The sequence below is a fragment of the Lasioglossum baleicum genome, chromosome 5, assembly GCF_051020765.1.
Source record: "Lasioglossum baleicum chromosome 5, iyLasBale1, whole genome shotgun sequence".
NCBI classification, from domain to species: domain Eukaryota; kingdom Metazoa; phylum Arthropoda; class Insecta; order Hymenoptera; family Halictidae; genus Lasioglossum; species Lasioglossum baleicum.
In genome coordinates, this window is record NC_134933.1 from 4204892 (window position 1) to 4226070 (window position 21179).

Here is a 21179-nt window from a genome sequence, read left to right on the forward strand (position 1 = left end):
TGGCGGCTACGCTTACAATTATCTCGAGATCCTCGTGGAGATTTTTACAACTAGCCGCAAACTGTTCCGTGGTCGCGTACTCGAAATACCAGAGTTTATTCTTCATCCTACTGTTGAACTTCTCTGGATTCTTCTCCCTCTCCATGTGAAACTTGACGCAGATCGCTGCGTCCACGCCCACCGAGAAGTAATTGTTGATAATGTTGTACGGTATGCAATCTTGGTTCGGTTTCTTCTCTTCCTTTTGGTCCAGGACCTCTATTTGCCAACGGTCCATCATCACGGGCGCTGCTTTCTCGATTTTCTACAATTTTCAGATTATGGAGCATCTGGTAATGTGCAATGAAAAAATCTACTGTGTAAACAATACTCTGTTATTAACAGTAAAAACACAGTTCAGCGGTATGTGTAAAATTTTCAAGTCGGCAAATTTCCCTTTGTTTTTTAGGCACACCCTGATGATACATAATGTGTGTCGCGCGTCGACAAGTTTCGTCACAATGGAGATGCACTTACTTTGAGGACTTTGTAAATGGCTTCGCCCTCGTAGCCACCACCCCATCGCAGGCATCTTGCGAGATCGTTGCCTGTTCCCAGAGGGATGACGCCTACAGCAGGCTGATGTTCGAATTGAACCCGATCTGTAATCCAGAATCATTCTTGTTCCTATAGCTCTGAATCGAAGCTGCATGAAACACGCGTTCGTACTTTCCACTTTTCACTTTCCACATACATACATTCGTTTCTTTTCTACACTCCCTGTGTTGGACTTTATGTCATAAATAAAGAACAAAATTATTTCTATTATTTCTTTAGAAGGAAGTTGTTCAAGTACCGTCGCTCTTCTGTTTTCGACCAGAGCGTTCCTCATTCGCTCACTCAACGTGCTTCTAGCATCGTTTTAATAAACTTATGGTTTTTCCCATAAAGAGTGTGGTTTTTATATATATACTCATAAACCAACACCCTCGCCCGTAGGTATCCGGTTGCTAAAAATTGTTGATATTATACTACATACATATATTATTAAACTTTTTGATTACTTTCGTCAGATTTCTGTGAAATAATTAACAAATAAGGACCCGCAATCTCATTAAAACAGATCTAGAGTTTTCCCGACACAGCATCAGAAAGTGAACTAAAAGGAAACAAATATGTAGATAAATCGGTGATAGGAGGTAGCAAAGTAGAGAATCTTGTTTGAAGAAGTTGCAACTCTATCGAGAGATTCTCATTTTCCTCGAAGCTATCGAATGTCAGGCGACTTGTAATTTGTAATACAAGCAGGCAGACGTCGCGTCGTTGGTGTCGTTTCGCTGGCAAGTCACGGACACGAATACACAATTCGCAGGGTCGATTTGATAAGTTTTAATAAATAGCTGATCGTACCCATGGTTTCCAAGACCCAGCCGACGGTACCGTCGCCGCCGCAGCAGATCACTTTAAAGTTCTCGACGTCCTTGAACATCTGCAAACCTTGCATCGGCCCACCCATGGCTAAGTTGTGAACCTGCCGCGGGTTTAATATGTACTGGAACTTCCTCAGCATCCGTTCGCCCTGCCTGCCCCCTGATTTCGGGTTTATGAAGACCAAAAGTGGCATTGTATCTGGCGGAGGTGTAATTTGGAAGGACATCGCTGGCTGTTGGCTCGACGTGTTACCGGAAGTTAGGAAACCGGTCTGAGAATCGAACAGAATTCGGTAATGTTTAATCCAATGCAACATTTCAACAATTTCCTCAAACAATTATACATAATTATAAGGAGACTGCGGATTTTATATAAAAATACAAAGCAAAAAGAAATATTCATGACTACTGTTATGTAATTTGTTAAGATATTCGAACGATTACATATTCTATTTGATATTTCGCTGGTTAGAAAATTTTCATCTCGATCCGCATGCGAGTTTATAATGTTAAGATTGAGTAGACTGTTCGAGTCGCTTACAGAGCTAACGGAAGTCGAGTCCTGGCCATGTTTGCTCCCTCTTTTGCTGTCCCTCGAAAACGATCTCTGTCTGTCCAGGACAACCGGGCAGATCGCAGTCGGAGGAAGAATATGCACCGCGTATTCACCGAGCGTGCACTCCGTCCTCACTTGCGAGGCGCATCTGTTATGCAACTGCAAAGTTACCGTCGCGTGAACATCACTCTTAAACTTCTATCCCATTGTAGTCTTCACGCCCCTCTACGCTTCACGAAAATCGCATCGTTTTATGATTGACGATGCTTGCTCGCTTTCGTTGTCGCTGGTATGCGGATTTTATGCGTCTAATACACGAATGAAACTCGAGGCAGTAAGAAATTTCGAAAGTTAATACAGGCACAATACTTAATACGACTCGCAATGATTGGAAATGAAATGTATCTCGCACTGTTTAACGCAAACGTGAATAACCAATGCAGTAGAAAATTTGGAAAACTTATGGACCCACAATCTTCGGAACTAAATTGATGTATCCCACGCGTTCAATGCAAGAACGAATAAGAAAATTGGTTACATTCAGCGTTTAGTAAGACCTGTAACGATCGACCACTTGACTCAAGTCATTTAGTGCAAGTATGAACAAAATGTTTGAAACAATGTGAAAAGAATGTTGCGCTGGTACGAAGATTTATTTAAAAATCGATCCAATTTTTCGTTCTTCCTAGCCTCTGCAGTAATTCAAACATGTATATCGAATGTGGGGGGGGGGGATGCAACAGGCAATACTAGAATCATTTAATTAAAACATATGTAGCTGGGAAGATAACGCGTTGCCATTCATTCGGAAAATGGACTACTCACGGTCAGTTGACACCATCTGCAGTGCAAGCCCGTGATGCCATTGTAGCTTTTGATAGTCTTCCTACATTTCGAGCATTTCCCATGGCAATTACCCTCGACCCAGTGATGGGCCATCGTCTGCGACGTCTTCTTGCTTTTCACGTACGTAGCTATGCAAGAAGCTGGCGCTCTTTGGACGCATCTCTCGTGCACCGTATACTTGCAAACTGCACACATTTAATAAACAAACTTTGCCTCATCATCGTCTTCAATTCAAATCGATAACTAACTTAGATTCACCGAATTAATTAATGAAACACGTTCGGATACGAACGTTCACGTACGAACAGTCATAAAAAAGATAGCGTTGTATGTGGCTTATCGTAGACGTAGACTGATCTATCTACGCGTGAAATGTGTTCGGATAATGAAAAATTCAATATTAACATCGGTACTCTATCGTACTGAACAACATGTTGGTTTTGTTAAAAAACGCTTTTTCGCGTAGTTGCCGAGCTTAGCTGTTGAAGTTTATTCTCGAGAGCCGACGAAATATTCCTCGAGGAAGCAGAAAATGGCGGCGGGTAGGGCGTAGGGTACCGAGTACCGAGAGTTGAGTACTCACAAACGCAACAGAGTCCTTTCTTGCCGAGACCGACCAACATATTCAAACAGAGATTGCAGTAGGCGGGTTTGCTGAAGTGCTTTAGCCTCCAGAGATGATTCCCATCTTCCTTCACGTGGGAATCGAGTCCCAGCAGCACGAGCAACGGGATTGTCGTCAGGCCACCCCTTTTCCACTCCTCCAGGGACACGGTGCCATCCGCGTCGTAGTCTATTTCCACCATCATGTCTTGCAGTATCTATAAATACCGTGGGAGTTACGCCTAGATATCGCCCGTCAATTTACCCGTCTCGACGCGCTACGCAAACAGAAAGTTAGGATCCCGTCTATTGAACCAGGAAACGCTACACCCCTGTCGAAATGTGTTCGATCCAACGAGTCGAGCGAACGAGTCTACCATCATAATTCAGTATGAACAGTTCTCGACATTTTTCTTGTAATTCTAGAGTAGCGATTACGTCTTTTAGAGGTGTACGAATGGTTCCACAATATATGATCGATGAAATCATTGGTGCTATCACTTACCGGTTTCAATTCGGACACGTCCCATCCGAGATACTCCGCGACATTCATCATCTGATTGACAATGCAGTCCATCTCCTAGGGACACGTGATAATGATATTAAACGCAGGCTTACGATTGATAACGCGAGCCCCGCATCGATCTATTTCACGTTAGCGACAGCTGCTGCGCGATGATAGATTTATCTGTCGCTAATATACGTATGTATAACTCGCGAAACTTTACACGTTCTTACACGTCGATGAAAATACCCTCGTCGATTTTTCGAAATAAAAGAATACAAGACGCATCGTTATTTCTTCGAGAATATATGTATTAACCAACACTCTAATCGACGTCCGTGAAATCTGCGAAATTTTATCCACGTTTTCAAAGACTCGGACTAAACATTTCCGACCGATTGTGCACTTATGCGCGTTCATATGTAACACACTACCAATGTGCAGGGATACCAGACGGTATTTCCATTTCCTGTCGACGAAAATCGGGATCGTTGGTTCAATGCAATTTCTCAGCGACTTTTCCGGCAGAGCAGCCCGATAATTAAATTTGTTCGAAGTTAATTAAAGGTGATTAAAAAGTCGAGCCGCGATCGATGGAGGGTAAAAACTGCGGTAGCGATTTTCTCGTTGCACTCACGTTCGTATCGAGAACACCGTTTCCATCTGTGTCGTAGAGCCGGAACATAACTGAAAGGAGAATAAGAAATAAAGGTGGAGAGAGAGACAGAGAGAGAGAGAGAGCGAACGAATTAGCACATGCCGAAATTGGCGTGCAACAAGTTGCAGCGGTCGCGAGAGCCCGAGTGCATCGGGCGCGTGCGAAATCTCCTCGAATTGACACCGCGTGCCCGCGAGAGTTTATTTCCCTTTTTTCTATTCGTATATGTAATCGGAACGAGGAGGATCACTTACATTCCAATTTGTCTTCCGGCCTGCCAGCTTCGAGGAGCGACAGATAACACACGATATCCTTCAGGCTGACTTTAACCGAGTGAACGTCCAGCGTGCTCTGCTTCCTGACGAGATGTCTCATCTCTGCAATCAAACATCACGTGTGCAACATTTACGCATCCATGTATACAAACATATCAGCATTTATCGACGAAAATCCGTCGCGATTTTCGTGATTTTATGAGATAATGTTTCGAAATTACGTTTAGATCGACAGAACAAAGTGGTTCTCGATCGATTGGGCTCCGAGAAGACGCTTCGAATAAATAACCTGTTGCTCCACTTGAGATTTAGGGAGCGAGCATCAACCATAATTACACCGATCAATCCGAAATCTTGATCAACGAAAACCTACTATTTTCGTCTTAGTTCGTGTAAAAATTTTTTTATCCTTCAAGCCCGAAATAATAGTCGCGATCAATAAATGACAAAATAATAATTTTGAACAATAATTAAAGCATTTAAGCGATAGCTATCAGACAAATTAATGTGCGCATAGCGTAAGGGCAATGTAGTTGAATTTTACGAACAGTAGGGTAGAGAGTACTGTTTCGAATATCTCCATTGTAACGAAAAGAGGAGACGTCGAAGACAACGATATGATCGGTAACATTTTCTCTGGTAACTCAATGAGTCTCCAGACGCGACGGAGGAAAGGAAGGGAAGGAGAACAATGTTGCTGGTCACGAGGGAAATAAAGCCAGCTGATCAATCGCGGAAGGCGGGCGATTTATCTTTAGTACGTGCGACAACGTTGAAACAAATTCACCGACTATTCTATTGCTCTCCAGCGGTCCATTCTGCCGCCGCGCGCCGCCCCGTGTGTGATTCTTTCGGTGGCCATGTTACGATTTATCTCGCCCTGATTGCTGACCAACCTCCAGGTACCGATCAATTTCGTTCTCATGGTCTCGGAACTGATAACGTTTTCAGTTTCACTGCCACCCATATTAAATGGACGTACACATTCTTTCGGACATCTATCACCCACAAAAACAGAGGACTAAAATTCTGACAAAATATTAATTACAAATCCCACATGAACGTATAATACGTCGGGCAGAAGTGGCCAGAAAAATCATTTTAATATTGGGTATGGCAATAAGTTTCCGCCCTTTTTTGTTGAAAAGAAGCTCTTTATTCAGAAATTCAAATGGAAAGTAAATTCATTCAAAGTATGCTCTATCGGCATCTACAACCTTCTTCCACCGTTCAGGTAATAAACAAATTCCTCAAAGAAAAAATCTGGTTTTTTCAATGCAAGTCATTCATCGAGCCAATTTCGGATACTTTCATAGGAAGTGAACTGCTCTCCAGATATGGCCGACTGCATGGACCGGAACAAGTGGAAATCTGAAGGAGCAATGTCCGCCGAATATGGCGGGTGGGGCAAAATTTTCCAGTTCACTCCTTCCAAGTATTTTTTGACGGGTTTTGCGACATGTGGCCTAGCGTTGTCATGTAACAGAATCGGCTTATCATGCATGTTGTCCCATTCCGGTCGTTTTTCTTGTAATTTTCGCTTCAAACGTAATAGTTGTAGTTCTTCAAGTGTTTGACGTGGATTTTCATCAAGTAATGCTCGCAAATCTGTATCTTTGAATTTTTTGGCGCACCATCGCGATCTTTGTCCCTTACGTCGAAATCATGGTTTTTAAACCGCCGAAACTATTTTTTACAACTTGTATTTGATGGAGCATCGCCCCCGTAAATATCCACGAGCAAACGATGCGTTTTCGCGGCACCTTTCTTTAAAACAAAATAATGCAACACAACTTCCCGCAAATGCTGCTTACTTGGAACAAAAGTTGACATTTTCGACGAAAAAAATTGACTGCTGTTCACGCTCGAAACAATTGCCACTAACTGCGTTTTGAAGCTTAGACATAGACCTTTTAAAAACACGTACTACGTTCCATCAAATACGCGATCGGTACTAAAGTACAACGACATCTCCAAAAGGGCGGAAACTTATTCCCATACCCAATATAATATAAGAATATGAAATAAATTGTTCCGGTTTTGTGTGACTTGTCGAATGACTGCTGTGGCAGCGAACGCGTTGATAACTTTCTTTGCTTCGCCATTACATTGATTTTTGCGTTGCCGATTGGACGCTAGGGGGCAAATTAATTTGCGCCAAGCCGCCGAGCAATTTTCCTCGGAAGACCAGCCGCGCGGCTCGAGCGTTCACAATTTAATGTAATTGAAAACCGGCAATTGATTGTCCCACCGGTGGGATCGCGGTGGCAGTGACTAATCAGCGAGGGCAAGTCGCACGGAACACGCGGTATGCTCCCGGTGAGATTTCATTCGCTTTCGGCTGTGCTCGAATAGAATCAGCATTGCGCATGGCATTATTCTCCGAGCCGATTAATCCGCCAGATTTTTCCGGCGTTTAAAAAATTATACCGGCCGCGTTGGCAGCGTTCCGCCGCGCCGCGCCGCGTGACAGAAACAAATTCGAAGCCCGCAGCCACGCACGCGGATGCAATTGACGCAAGAGCACCGCGCGCCGTCGCGTCGCGTCAAAGTGAAAATCCCTGACGTTTCATTTCGCGTTATAAATATTCAGGGGAGGCATACCCCGCGCGACGAAATCGCTATTAATAACGTTCGCCTCGGCCTCTTCGCGGTGACAATGAGAACTCGATGACGGAAACCGTCGGTCGTCGCTCCTGTGCCGCCAAATACTTCGTTGCCAAACTGTCTTTGGCTATTATAGTTAGTTCAGACAACAAATGAAAACCAGCAAATTCGATTGCTTTCAGAGAAATTAGTCGTTCGGTTTTATTCGAATGTCTACGCAGGAATTTTCTTCAGAATCAAGCATGATGCAGTTCGTGCTAGACTAGGGGAGGTTTAAGTCATCATTTTCTTAATTTTCAATTTGTTTTTAAATCTACAGGCCTCTGAAGTGATATTACGAATATATCGATTTTACTTCTATATAGGGAGATTTTAAATTTTCTATTCTATATAACATAAAGATACCTTCGTCGATTTTACAAACCGTACAAATCGATTTTAGTTCATTTTTTTATGCGGAAGTATAGATCAATATGAAGGTTATAGTGCAGGATATTGGAAATTAAGGCATGTTTGAGTCATACTTTCCTCAGGCTTTAACCTGTTCATAAATGACAGGTTACTGGTCCTCGCAATTATTTTATAATCTTACAAATTTCTACTTGGGAACCTTAATCGGAGGTTCATTAATCGGATTAAGGGGATCTCTTCCTAATTTGAAACTGTAGAAGACGTCCACTCTGTCGCGTGGTGTAGTTAAGCTCTGCCTCAGACCTATATTTTGCAAACTAAACTGGAAAGTATCCAAGAAAATTGTGTGTTAACAACGTACCGTTCACTTCGACCACTGTTTAATCAATTTTAGATGTTCAGAATAGCGTAACAAAAATATATCAAAGAATTCTAGAATCCTTCTGTGTAAGAAACATGCAGATAGCTTCTACAGTTCGAGCACAAGAAATCTCTGAAAGATAAAAATTTGGCTGTTCCCTCAAAATCAAATTTCTCAAAAGATAGTATGAACTTTAAGCGTGACAAAATCTACAAAAATGACCTACTTTTCTCCACCCTCAGGAGCAAACTGGAAACCCAAAGTAGTACTTTGAATTAAAGTTTACCAAAGTACATAGTAAGTACATACTCTGATACATAGTACAAACACCAACCACGTCATCGAAACCGCAGAAAATTAGCAAAACTTTATTTGAGTCCCGTAATTTCTTTAAATATCGATCGATAATCACTTAGCAGAGGCGGCCAACGAGTTCAAAGTGATTTCCCAGCTCACCTTCCTTCAGGAGCAAACCGGAAACGTTCAGTAAGTGCGGCCAATCATTTTTCAACACCATTTGGCCGTAGTGGGAACACGGGAACAAGAACCATGAAGCCCAAGAGACGCAAGATCGTTCAAATCTAGGCGCCCGGAAGTAACAGCGGAACCGGATCAACTAACGGTGATCGACGGTGGATGATCTCGCGATCGATGATTATGGCTCGGGAAAGGCGGCACTTGTTGCTCGCCGCGTGATCCCGGAGACACTGAGACGGCGCGGCGCGGCGCGGCGTATCGTGGGAGAGAGCTTTCGAGTAGAAGGGTCCAGGGATACTAAGCATGACGTTATTTATACCGGTTGATACTGGTTCCTCCTCGCGTTATTTCGGGGACCAAACAAATACGCATACTCATCGCGAAAGCGGGACAATCGAACGGACGCCGGACGCCACGCCGAGCACGTCGCTCCACGGGGATCCGAAGAGCCACTTTTGAACGCATTAAACATTGTGTTGCTCCGTAGGATCAATTTCAAACAAATTTATACAATGGTGCTTTATCATTCCTGCAATGTCGGAAAATATTTTTTGCAGAAACATACTATAATACCTCAGAAAATTAAAGGATCGCTAAACTATAGTCGAGAAATCGTCGGTCTTCAAACTCTATGTATATAAAAAATATATAAAAAAAACTTTTTAAAAACTACGCTTATATTAAAATGCACAAAAAAGGAGAAAACTATTTTTTTAGGCATTAGTGACTATAAATAAAAGCGTGGAGCGCTGAACTATATTGACGTAATCTTCGTGGGCGCTCCACGCTTTTGTTTATAGTCACTAATGCCTAAAAAAATTGTTTTCTCCTTTTTTGTGCATTTTAATATAAGCGTGGTTTTTAAAAAGTTTTTTTTATATATTTTTTAGTTTTTACTTTTTAGTCTTTTTTAAATGGGACGCAAGATATAGTAATACTGGTATGAAATAGTAAGATATATAGAAACGCAAGATATGTAAATACGCGAGATAGAATGAGGGGATGACTCCGAGAGACGACGTCTCTTGATATGGAGTCCGAAATTGTCCGAAATGGAATCGAATCAACGGAACACCGCACTGATTGAGCTCCTTCGGGCGGAATGGGTCAGTGGAGTGGGGATGAGTCGGAGTGGAAACGGGTAGTGGAGTAGGGAGCGCTGGCTTCGCGGAATGGGGATCGCTGAACGCGATGACGTACTACCGAGCATCGCGCGACGAGGTGTGATGGTTACTATTTAAATTTTTTTTCTCCGAGTTAGTTTTTCTCATAGTTCTTTTTTAAATTTATTTTTTAATAGTGCATTGTCATCCAATTCTGAGCTATGTTTAAAGTTTCAAGTCTCTAGCTCATCAGGAAGTGATTTAAAATTCGATTACAAGATTTGACGCATACAACATCGACAACTCGGCAAGCTAATATAAGCGTGGTAATAACTTCATGTAAATAATTCCTGAAATAATTCTGCCTCTTCAAACGAAACTTCAAATGTATAATAAAAATTGGGATATATTAAATGTTTTCTTCTACACTCATTCTTCCGTAGATTTAGGTTTCACGTTAACCGGAAAATTTACAGGCTATAACTTTATAGTCTACAAAAGAGATCAACGTGATTTCGATCTACGATCTCCGTCATTGGAAACACGGAATCCGTTCCCCAGTCTAAACAAACCCCACAAATAACCAATCCGAAATATCCGTGAATTACTTCCGTCTGTGTCGTGACATTTCACGTAGATCAAAATGTCAATGTATAAATGGTAATTTACGTGTTCCCTGGATTTAGCAATTTGATCAGAGTCCGATAAACAGAGAGTTTCGACAAAATGATGTTCCGTGCTGAAGCTAAACGTCCGGGTTGCCAAACGTAAATGTCGCTGTTTATAATCGCTGTATAACTATTAATAAAACTAGTACATAACACTCTTATTGATTTCGACCAGGTGGCATTGTCGAAAGAGATTGTCATCATTTATTTCGATTTCGATTTGATAAAACGGTATAGGGAAATGAGAATTTCTTAAAAAATTCAGTCAATTCTAATCACTGGAGTAACTGAAGAATTATTCAATGTTCTACATAATTCAGTGTCCTATGGGTTCAAGATATTGAACTAAAAATTCACTGTCGTAAATCGCAGAACATTCATTAACAAAAACAAGAGAACATCCAACTGGTCCACAGGGGTGGCATTTAACGCTAAACACTAAACCTACCATCACCGGTCAAAATGACCGGTTCCTGATGTTTCATTTTACAATTATTCATATAATAAAAATAATTTCATAGGAAATGATCGTATAGATATCTTTAGTGGAGCACATGCTACAATAGGAGCTGCACAAAGTCTAAATAAAATCAATCTTGTCATTTTTATAAGGGAACATGTACGAGTTACTTTTAAGGATCGGTAGGTTTAATGTTAAACGAAATTTGGGGCGATAAAGTAAGATGGTACGATTTCGGGTAAGACGACGCGACGGATTCAACGAAAATAAAACCATCTATTGCGTGGTGGGCGAATTAGAAAGTTAACTGTCCGGAAGCCTTCGAACACTACCGCGCGGTTTACGAGCACTAAACTTCGTTTTTAAACGTAAAGCAGGCGTTTTATGAATAACCAAGCCCCACGGTTCGACACGACCGCATAATCAGGCAACGAACGAGCAGCAATGGTAGACATGGGTGAAACATGGCGGGACAGGGGATCCTATTTTTTTTCGAATTCTACACCGACAGTCGGTCGCGGCACCGCGAAGTGCTCTTCCGGTCGAGATGACGTTCCCGTTCCCGTCATAATTCAACCGCATTTACGATCCTCTAGATATGCCCCGGATAATGCATCGGCGTAAAAACGATGCCGGCCAGAACGAACCCCTTATCATTTCGAGCGTAATGCGATTTTACCCCAGGACAAAGAAGATTCCCAGGACTCCGCGCACACACACATCAATTTTCCTCGGGAAAACCGTATTTCTATGTCGACGTGTCTCCACCCACGTGGATCTACTACATCGTATTTCTCTTGCGATTTACATGCGTATATTCGACACTGGAATTTTTCATTAACCCACTGAGAACTCACCCACGGAATTAATTTCTTTGTATTGGATCGAAGATTCAGTGTGGAGAGGGTGGTACCGGAAACTATCCTTATTCAAGTGTTTGACAATATTGGCGATGGATATTCTGATTTTTTGCATTGACGACAATGAATTTAAGAATATAATAATATTAGAGGATAATAATAGAAGATAATAAGAAAGGGAATATAATCCTCTTATTGAAATGATTAAAGAAAATATTATTTGACTCCTGTCTTTTAAACAACAAATTGCCACTGGTCGCAGAGATTCAAACGCCATAATCTCCACACCATTACTTTTTCCTTAGCCGGTTTATGTTCCCATCGACGCGACACGACACAACGCGTTCTCGCACTTTTTGACTGACGGCGACGTAACCGATGAAGGAAGCTGTCGTCAGGCAGCGGCGACGAAGAAATTTCGATGAAAAAAATAATCGATTGGGGCATGATCGCGGGACAATAGGCGCGTCCATTAAGTCGTACACGGTCCCTGGGACGTTTTATGGCTATCCGTTTTACGGGATCGATTTGTTTGCCGACGTGTACACCGCACGTCTCATCCATAAAGAACTCCATGGCGATCATAAAGAGTTACGTTACGATCGGACCCGCGATTCAGCGTTGTTTATCCCGCGGACGATAGCCTGTCCAGCTATTGTTCCTTGCCTTCGATCCTGGATATATTTTCGGTGCTCGTTACGCCTCGTTTACCGTCCACTTGCTCGAAATAAAACTGCGAGGATCGCGTTTAAGCGCGGAATTACTGCTAACGACGCCGCGCCGCACAGTGGGTATAATCGACGTTCTAGCTGTTCACGCCTATTTTTCCATTATTTCAATACATAAAGACCACATTAAATAGGTCGTTGGATTCGTCTTGCCGTCAGCTATAACATTATTGAATAAAAAATATATAGTTATAAATAAATAATGAAGGTGACCACAATTTTTTATTGAAAAAAATTTTTTTTTTGAAATTTTTTGTATTGATATTTGTAAAAGACTGTGTACTGATTACTTTTTGTAGGAAACATTTTTTTGTCACACCACCGGAAATGTCTGAAAACTCGTGTAAATAATGAATAATTTGGCCACGATTTCGATCGAACTCACCACTGTGCGCGTGTCACGCGACGCTTTAAACTATCATAACCAGTGGCGCACCCAGGATGTAATCTTGGGGGGGGGCGAGTTGAACCCAGCCCTAGGTTTTACGTGATGACCTTTTTTTTAAGCCAAAATATCTATCATCGGTACCCAGGGCTATTCCGCGATTTTAATTTTGGAAGCTGAACATTTTTTTCTTGGTGGGGGACTTGGCCCCCTGACTCCCCCCCTGGGTGCGCCACTGATCATAACTACGGTTCCCCGGGTCATCCCGGGTATAAATTTTGCACGATCTTTTAGAGGAGATCTTGCCGAAAATGTTCCACTTTGTCAGACCATGGGAATCCCCGGGAATGACAACTTTATCCCTTGTCAAAGGTGAAAAACTTCGACGATTTTCCTTAGTTGATTAAATATTTTTTTTCATAATAAATTATGAACAATGACGTTTAGTTTCTGGTGCGTTCTCAACATAGATATACATTCTTCATATAAAAAAAAATTGGTCGCTTAATCTTCAGTAGGTTTTTCAGGACATCATTATGAAGAAAAGGAATTTTTTCGGTGATAAATCGTATCTGAAAAAGTTTGATCTTTGAACGTTTATTGTAACGAGAGTTTTTAATAGCTTTAATTAATATTATCGTTTTCGAATGTAATAGACATTTAAGAAACATTGTGCATTCGTTAAAAATCGATATGGGGACTTTGAGTTTTTAGCCCGTGAACAGCTAAAACGTCGATTTTACCCACTGTGCGCCGCGCCGCGCCGCCATGTTGGCGTTTAGCAATCGTTCAAGTGTCTCAGCTACGTATGAAGTGTGTTCGAAAAATAACGGGAATTTTCATTTTTCGGATAAAAATTTGAGTTATTCGTCTACATCAGGCCTGGCCAACACGCGGCCCGCTACGTCGAATTGTGCTGCCCGCCGGGCGATTTCACATTTCTATTGAAACTTTTGTTTTTCTTTAATATAATTGAGTTACAGTGCAACAAAGAAATGAAACAAATTTTTGCGTCCACATCAAAAATTAATTTTTACAATACTTACATCACATCCGAGAGATATTCCAACTTAAGATATTTTGCACAACGAGTTGTAAGTGCTTTTGGATCCACATATGTTCGTGAAACATTTTTTTCGAAGGTGAAATTTACAGAGTTGATCACGTGCTTCATTAACTGATGCCAATTTAGAAAACCAGCTAACAAAAGATGTGCAACGTCGAACATAAATATAGATTTACAAAAATTAAGTGAAAGAAAGGGTAAGACTCGAGAGTTAATTATATTGAATCATAGTATAACAATAAAGTTTTATTCATTTTGTATTAGTATTACATTTTTTAAAAACATGTATACCTAAAGTGCGGCCCACAGTAACGTTACACGTCATCAAAGTGGCCCGTGGAACCATTTGGGTTGGCCAGGCCTGGTCTACATGAATGTTATCCCCTTCAAAATTGTCTCCATTAGGTTGTACACCATTTATGCCAGTGCTTTCACTTCGGTCGTGTAGTATTATGCGCACAGGATTGGGTTGGGTTGTTTTTTGGTATGAGAACCGCGAGAACTAGAAGCCGTGCAAATTGTCCTAGGACACGAAAATGAACTGAAAGAATCTCACCTTCCAATTTCCCGTTGTTGACCAGAAGAGAGTTGTTCGATTTCCGCGACGAATTCCGCGACATTTGGCTGTGGCTGGGGCTGCTGTCGGTGCTCTTCTTCTCGATCACATCGTGGCAGCTGTACGACGTGTGCTGGACAGTCAGTATGGGATGGACGCTTCCTTGAACCCCATGAAACACAGACGAAAACGTTAGCGAGACCTGCGATCGGGTGACCGGAAGCGATCCACCGTGGTACGTGGTACGATTCTCGATTTACGATCTAATGGACGGCGCGCGGCGGACGGGTTAGTCAGGCTTTGAACCATTTTCCACCCATCCTCTGACAACGATCAATCAGATACACGATCACTGTAACGCGATATTTTGATCTTTGCTTGTCCTTGATATCGTTGAACCGTGTAAGTTATACTATTAACACTTTACCTACCGGAAGCCTATTAATAAGATTTTCGATAATTGTGTTGTACCAAAAGAAAGCATAGAAATTGGCTTTTACATTGCAATCTTAAATGAAATTATGAGATGACGTTATTTAGGGTGACTTATTAGTTCACAATGAAAATTGCTGTTGCTATTGAAGGTTCCATTAAAAAGTGTTTAGCCATGTACCATAGATTTTTCAAAATTATGCAATAATCACCGGTCGGTAATGTGTTAATATTATTAATGGCAGAAAGAAGAAACTTGGTCAGACGTGCAGAATGCATAGGGCAATGTGGTGTGCATGTAATGGTTAGACTGTGGATTTTCTGCGTAACAAACAGATGTTGATATCAGATGATTGAATCAACAAATGTGATTTAAGTCTGAATCGAACATTTTCAAGTACATCTTGCAGCACAGGTTGAAAGAAAAGTCAAGCATTTTATGTAATCTAGAAATAGAGGATGAGTGAATGTGTTCATCCTGAGGAACGTATCAGCATCAAAGATTTTACAGCCTAGAGAACGTAAGATTGTTGCTAATATTTCACAAGGCAATGAAATATTTCGAGCAAAGGTTGGTCAATTTTCAGTCGACTATAAATTCGGGTGTAGAAGGATTCCATAATTGAACTACCTGAGCGAGCCTTGGAGGAGGCTTCGTTATCCGTTCTATGGTGTCCGAGAGCCTGCAGCTTCTCCGTGAGACCGTGGATCTTGTCGGCGAATGATGAGCCATGGCTCTCCTGCGATGTCCCACCAGGTATACCGGTGCTGTTCACGTTGCTGCTGGACGTTGTGTGGGAGGTAATGGCTGCACAGGCGGTTGTCGATGATAACACGGCCATCTCCTGCTTGTTAGAAGTGAAAATATTAGTTTTCTGCCGTTTTGATTTTTGCGGAATATTGTTACAGGGAATCGCGCGCAAGTTTAAAGTTCTCTTCTTCATTCATCTAGAAATAATTTTGATGCTTTCTTTTTGGGGTGTATTGTAACAGGGAATCAAGGTTTAAAAGTCTTCGTTTTCTTTTTTCCAGAAATAGTTTTGGTATTTTCATGTTTGCGGTGTATTGTTACAGAGAATCACGGTTTAAATTTTCTCCCACCTGTTGCCGAACAGTAGTAGAGGATAGCAAACACACTATACCTTGAAAGCTTTCCCATCGACGCCACGCTGCACCTTCTTGACGAACGAGAGGAAAAGGTGTCGCGAAAGCTCATCCGGTGTCGCGACTTCGAGATAGGTGTCCAGGAACTTGCGAAATCCATCGTAATCGATGTCCTGGAACAACAGGATTATACGCATAATTAATAATCAATAATAGATTACGGACTTCGTTATGGAACAATGAACATGATTAGCAATTTCGATGAAGATAAACCACAAAAATCATTTGAACCTCGATTGCAGAAGATTGAAGTTTTTAATTATTTTACCAGTCACTCTACGTGATCTTCTTAAATGATAAGCACGGTTAACGTAGCTTTTCCGTTGACTTCGTTAAAAAATCGATACCACGTCGCGGATGACCAACAACGGCACGTATCCGTCGCTAAATATGGCGTAAGTTGATTACACGGCATCATATTTGGCAACTGCGAGCAGTATACTGCGCCATCGGATCGATGGTGCCTAATTTAATCACTTATCCACGTGAACAACTAATTTTGATAGTCCACCGCGCGCCGTGAGATTTACATTTTAAGACTTTCAGACACAAAGTATCCACGACAAGCACGGATCAAATATCAAAGTTGTCAATTGATTTCGGTGTTCTGTACGGTTGCCGAATTATCGTTGCGATCACCGTTTATCTATAGAACATGGTAGATAGTCCTGATATCCGTGGGAGATGGTACAGATGGATATAGGTTTACGATAGATTCACGATCTTGATCTGTAGGTTGTAACACGGGGCGTCTTGGTATTTATGGTGCAATCATGGGGGACGATTCTGTATGGAAAAAGCAGGATGATTCTAAGGAAGACATGTAGAATCAAATTTGTTGATTCCCGAAAAAATCGAGATTTTAAAATCGTTAAGGATACTTGTATCTGCATATCTTTCTTGGAAACGAAGTGTGATATAAATTCATTTTATTTTACATTTTCGATTTACAATCATGTTATCGACAAATATGAATAGAATGCGTGGATACGTGTGGTAGAGTATGATGTGAATTTGTTTGAACGAAATAAAAAGATGAGCGTGCATGAGGGAGCGTTTTGTTTGGAAAATTTGTCAGTCGTTAATTGAACATCGTTTGTGTTACACGTAATATAATATGTTTTATTAAATACGTCGTTCGTTTATAAACTTTGATAATTACATCTACTGCTTCAACATATAGGATAAATAAATAAAAAGTATATAAAAAAAAACGTTTTGAAAACCACGGTTATGTTAAAATGCACTAAAATGGAGAAAATAATCTTTCTCCTGGTTCTCCATAAAATACCGAATCCAGTCAAATGATTAATGATATTTTCCTCCAAAATTTTAAGCAATTAGTTCAAAATATCTTCTGTTATAAAATTAGTGTCGAAATAGATAGAAAAATTTCATATAAATTTCAATAAAATCATGACATTAGTATTACTGCATCAATATAGTTTAGCTCTCCACGCTTTTATTTTTATAGTCACTAATGTAATGTTTTTATTTGAATTTATATGAAATTTTTCTATCTATTCCGACACTAATTTTATGACAGAAGAAATTTTGAACTAATTGCTTAAAATTTTCGGGAAAAATATTATCAATCATTTAACTGGATTCGGTATTTTATGGAGAACCAGGAAAAAAATTATTTTCTCCTTTTAGTGCGTTTTAATATAAGCGTGGTTTTGAGAGATTGGACGCATACAACAACAACACGGAAAGTTGATATAAGCGTGGTAATAATAAATAAAACTAGAGGGTTATTGTTGCTCGCTCGCGAGTAGGGTTGTTTTTGCTCGCTCGCTTCGCGAGCTCGCGGATAGGACTGCTCTTGCGAAAGGGTTAGTGGTACGCATGGCTAGTAATACCTATAGCTATTAATGTTTTTTTTGATTTGGTGTGTGACTCTCCACGAGCCACACAAAGAACTTCCCGATTCGTTAGTTGCAGTATATTATTTTCATTATTAAGTGTACGTTTTAAGTAGATTATACGTTTTGAGGGAAATTCAATAGTTTTCTACTTATCAAAATGTTTGCTATATGGCGTCGCATTAAACGAACATCGCAGTCTCATTGCTCGCTTGGTTCCTTGTTATAGCATACTAATGTTGCAAAATAAATTGTCTTAATTAGTTTGTCGAAAACGATACAACTCCTCATTATCCGGGTTTGCAGTATTGGTCTTGGTTTTCTTCGATACTGTTAGTTTAAATTGTCCCAAAATATATAAACCGCGCTCAATTTTGAAACTCTGCTCAGTGCTACATACAACTTTTATGAATCGTAATCGCTTCAGCAGGAACCACTGGAAATTGACTACGTGTGATTTGATATTTTTCCTCACTCGACATATTTACTTGATTCGATATTTTTATTATTGGTGTTAAATTTTGATCCATATTTGCATTTTTCATATAATCACGATAACGAGTTCTTACTTTCACTCCTACTCTGGCCAATTGAAAATCTAACCACAATATAGACGGAATTTTAGTATTTTCTTGAAAAGTAATAAATTTTAATATTCCGCATGTGTGTGCTCCATTAACCAATCCGTTTTCAACATCAATGTTATTAATAATTATCATATAGTTCATATTCATTTTCAATTTAATCTCAGTTAATAATTCGTTTTGAACTGATTGTTTTTTTACAGATTGTAATATAAATTTTTTTTTGTACTTTCATCGATATTCTTTGAAACTGTATTCTCGGGAGTAGAGATGATTAACTCACTCTTGCATTGGGATAATTTTCGATTATTGTAAGCGGAAACATTAGCGTAAGGTACAAAAAAAAAATTTTTTTTTTTAATTTAAAAAAAATGAAAAAAAAATTTTTTTGTGTAATTACGTTTGTTTCTTCGATGGAAACTTTCCGTTCTCTCGTATAAATTGCATTGTAGAATCAACTCCTTTCGAAAAAAACTAAAAATCTAAAAAACTACTTGACCAATATGGATTGCATCATTCATCATTCTGATCGCGTTGTTACTTTTTTAGAAAACGTTAACGAAAAATTTGATAACATAGAAACAGACATACGCACACACACACGCGCGCGCGCGCGCACACACACACACACACACACACACACACACACACGCACGCACGCACGCACGCACGCACGCACACACACACACACACACACACACACAGATACGAACATTTTACTGAAAATAGTCTAAAATGACTGCAATGACCATGAAACGTGAAGATCTGCTAAAAAATCGATTTTCGATTTTCGGGGTCATTACAATAACTTCCCTATAAAATCGGGAAGTTAATAAAATATGAATCGACTTTAGTTCAGAAAAGAGATCAATAGCAGACGCACACGAGCACTCGATTTTGCCGCATAGAATGATGGTCCCCCCGCGCGGCACGCCGCGGCAGATATTCTAGGATCCATTTAAACTTTAAACCACATACTAGTGTAGAACAGTAGAACACAGGATGTTCAGAGTCGAGGATAATGCGATTGATCGATTTCTAAGGGCGCGAGATGAATGCACTAACCCGATAATAGTAGTAGCCATCTTGTAATCAGCAATGGCGAACAGTTTGCTCGGTCTACACGAACCGGATCGTCGGCTATTGTACGCGGATTATGCGGTAATCTAAATCTTGTTAACGCAGAAGCTTTCCGCATACAAAAGAGATATGGCGTATTGTGTATTCGCGGCGGGTAATGGTGAATTTCGGGTTTCGAAGTATAAGCAAAAAAAAGTATAGGTTATCTATCATTTGTTGGAGAATAATGCTAATACATAATATGTATATTATTTTCGCGTAAGAAGCATGATTCCGACCGACCACCGTGCGCCATTTCAATGAAATTACTTCTAACTCTCGCCGTGCCTGACGCTCGAATTAAGTTTCACGAGGGCTCAGGTGAAAGTTGCTCGAGCACCTGTTTAAGGGACTAATTGCTTTAATTGGTTCGGTATTGCTCAACGGAAGCGTACCTGTTGATCGAGATCCTGGAATACTGTAACACCCGATGGAAGCAATAAAATATCCGACGAAGCGGCGTCATTAATTAGACTGCGAACGCCGATGGAAATCTCTAACGTCACGCACCGACCTATTCGAATGAAAAGATTCGATATTCTATATTTAGTCCAGTCAATGAATGCTCGTAAGGGGGTGTAGAGGGGAATGTAAGGAACATAATTTTTAACTTTGGGAAAAGTCCCTACTCCTAGGAGGTGAGCGGTGTACAGGGGGACACGTAGCAGGTCCCCCTTTTTGGTTTTCCGCTTATATCTCGGAAACTATGTGTCCTAGCGATAAGACCATTCTATACAAAATTAAAGCTGACAAAACGTGCCATAAGATTGATTGTATTCAGTTTTTCGCTATCTCGTATAGTTTCCGAGATATCCGCGCTCAAAGTTCACTAATTGTGAAAAAGAAATTTTTGCCTCACGTTTTTTGCCTTATTTGACTAGCTAACTCTTCAGCACAATTAGTGAACTATGAGCCCGGATATCTCGGAAACTATATGAGATAGCGAAAAACTGAATCTAATCAATCTTGTCGGCTTTAATTTTGTATGGAATGGTCTTATCGCTAGGACGCTTAATTTCCGAGATATAAGCGGAAAACCGAAAAGGGGGACCTTCTACATGCATTTGAAGTTGAAATTGAAAAATTGAAGTTGAATTTGAGAAATTGAAGTTGAATTTGAGAAATTGAAGTTGAAATTGAGAAATTGATGTTAAAACTGAAAAATGGAAGTGGAAATTGAAAAAGTGAAGTTGAAAGTGAAGTGGAATTTGAAAAATTGATGTTGAAATTGAAGTTGAAATTGAGAAATTGATGTTGAAACTGGAAAATGGGAGTGGAAACTGAAAAAGTGAAGTTGAAATTGAAATTGAAGCAAAAACACTAACTCGAATAAATAATACCAAAGTGAATTTTGAGCGCGGATATCTCGGAAACTATGCGAGATAGCGAAAAACTGAATCTAATCAATCTTGTGGCACATTTTGTCGGCTTTAATTTTGTATGGAATGGTCTTATCGCTGGAACACATAGTTTCCGAGATA

General features: G+C 40.4%; 1 protein-coding gene across 1 annotated transcript in view; it reads right to left on the reverse strand.

The window, feature by feature from the left end:
• Positions 1-21179, reverse strand: part of Dgk (diacyl glycerol kinase 1) — a 127513-nt gene that overhangs the window by 1405 nt on the left and 104929 nt on the right. The window contains exons 4-15 of the mRNA XM_076424478.1: positions 16109-16243; positions 15598-15811; positions 14535-14696; positions 4832-4954; positions 4557-4606; positions 3920-3994; positions 3395-3632; positions 2791-2996; positions 1951-2124; positions 1390-1681; positions 517-641; positions 17-304 (exon numbers count right to left, since the gene is read on the reverse strand). Coding sequence (XP_076280593.1) covers positions 17-304; positions 517-641; positions 1390-1681; positions 1951-2124; positions 2791-2996; positions 3395-3632; positions 3920-3994; positions 4557-4606; positions 4832-4954; positions 14535-14696; positions 15598-15811; positions 16109-16243 — 2082 coding nt within the window. The remainder of the gene's footprint in view (positions 1-16; positions 305-516; positions 642-1389; positions 1682-1950; positions 2125-2790; positions 2997-3394; positions 3633-3919; positions 3995-4556; positions 4607-4831; positions 4955-14534; positions 14697-15597; positions 15812-16108; positions 16244-21179) is intronic.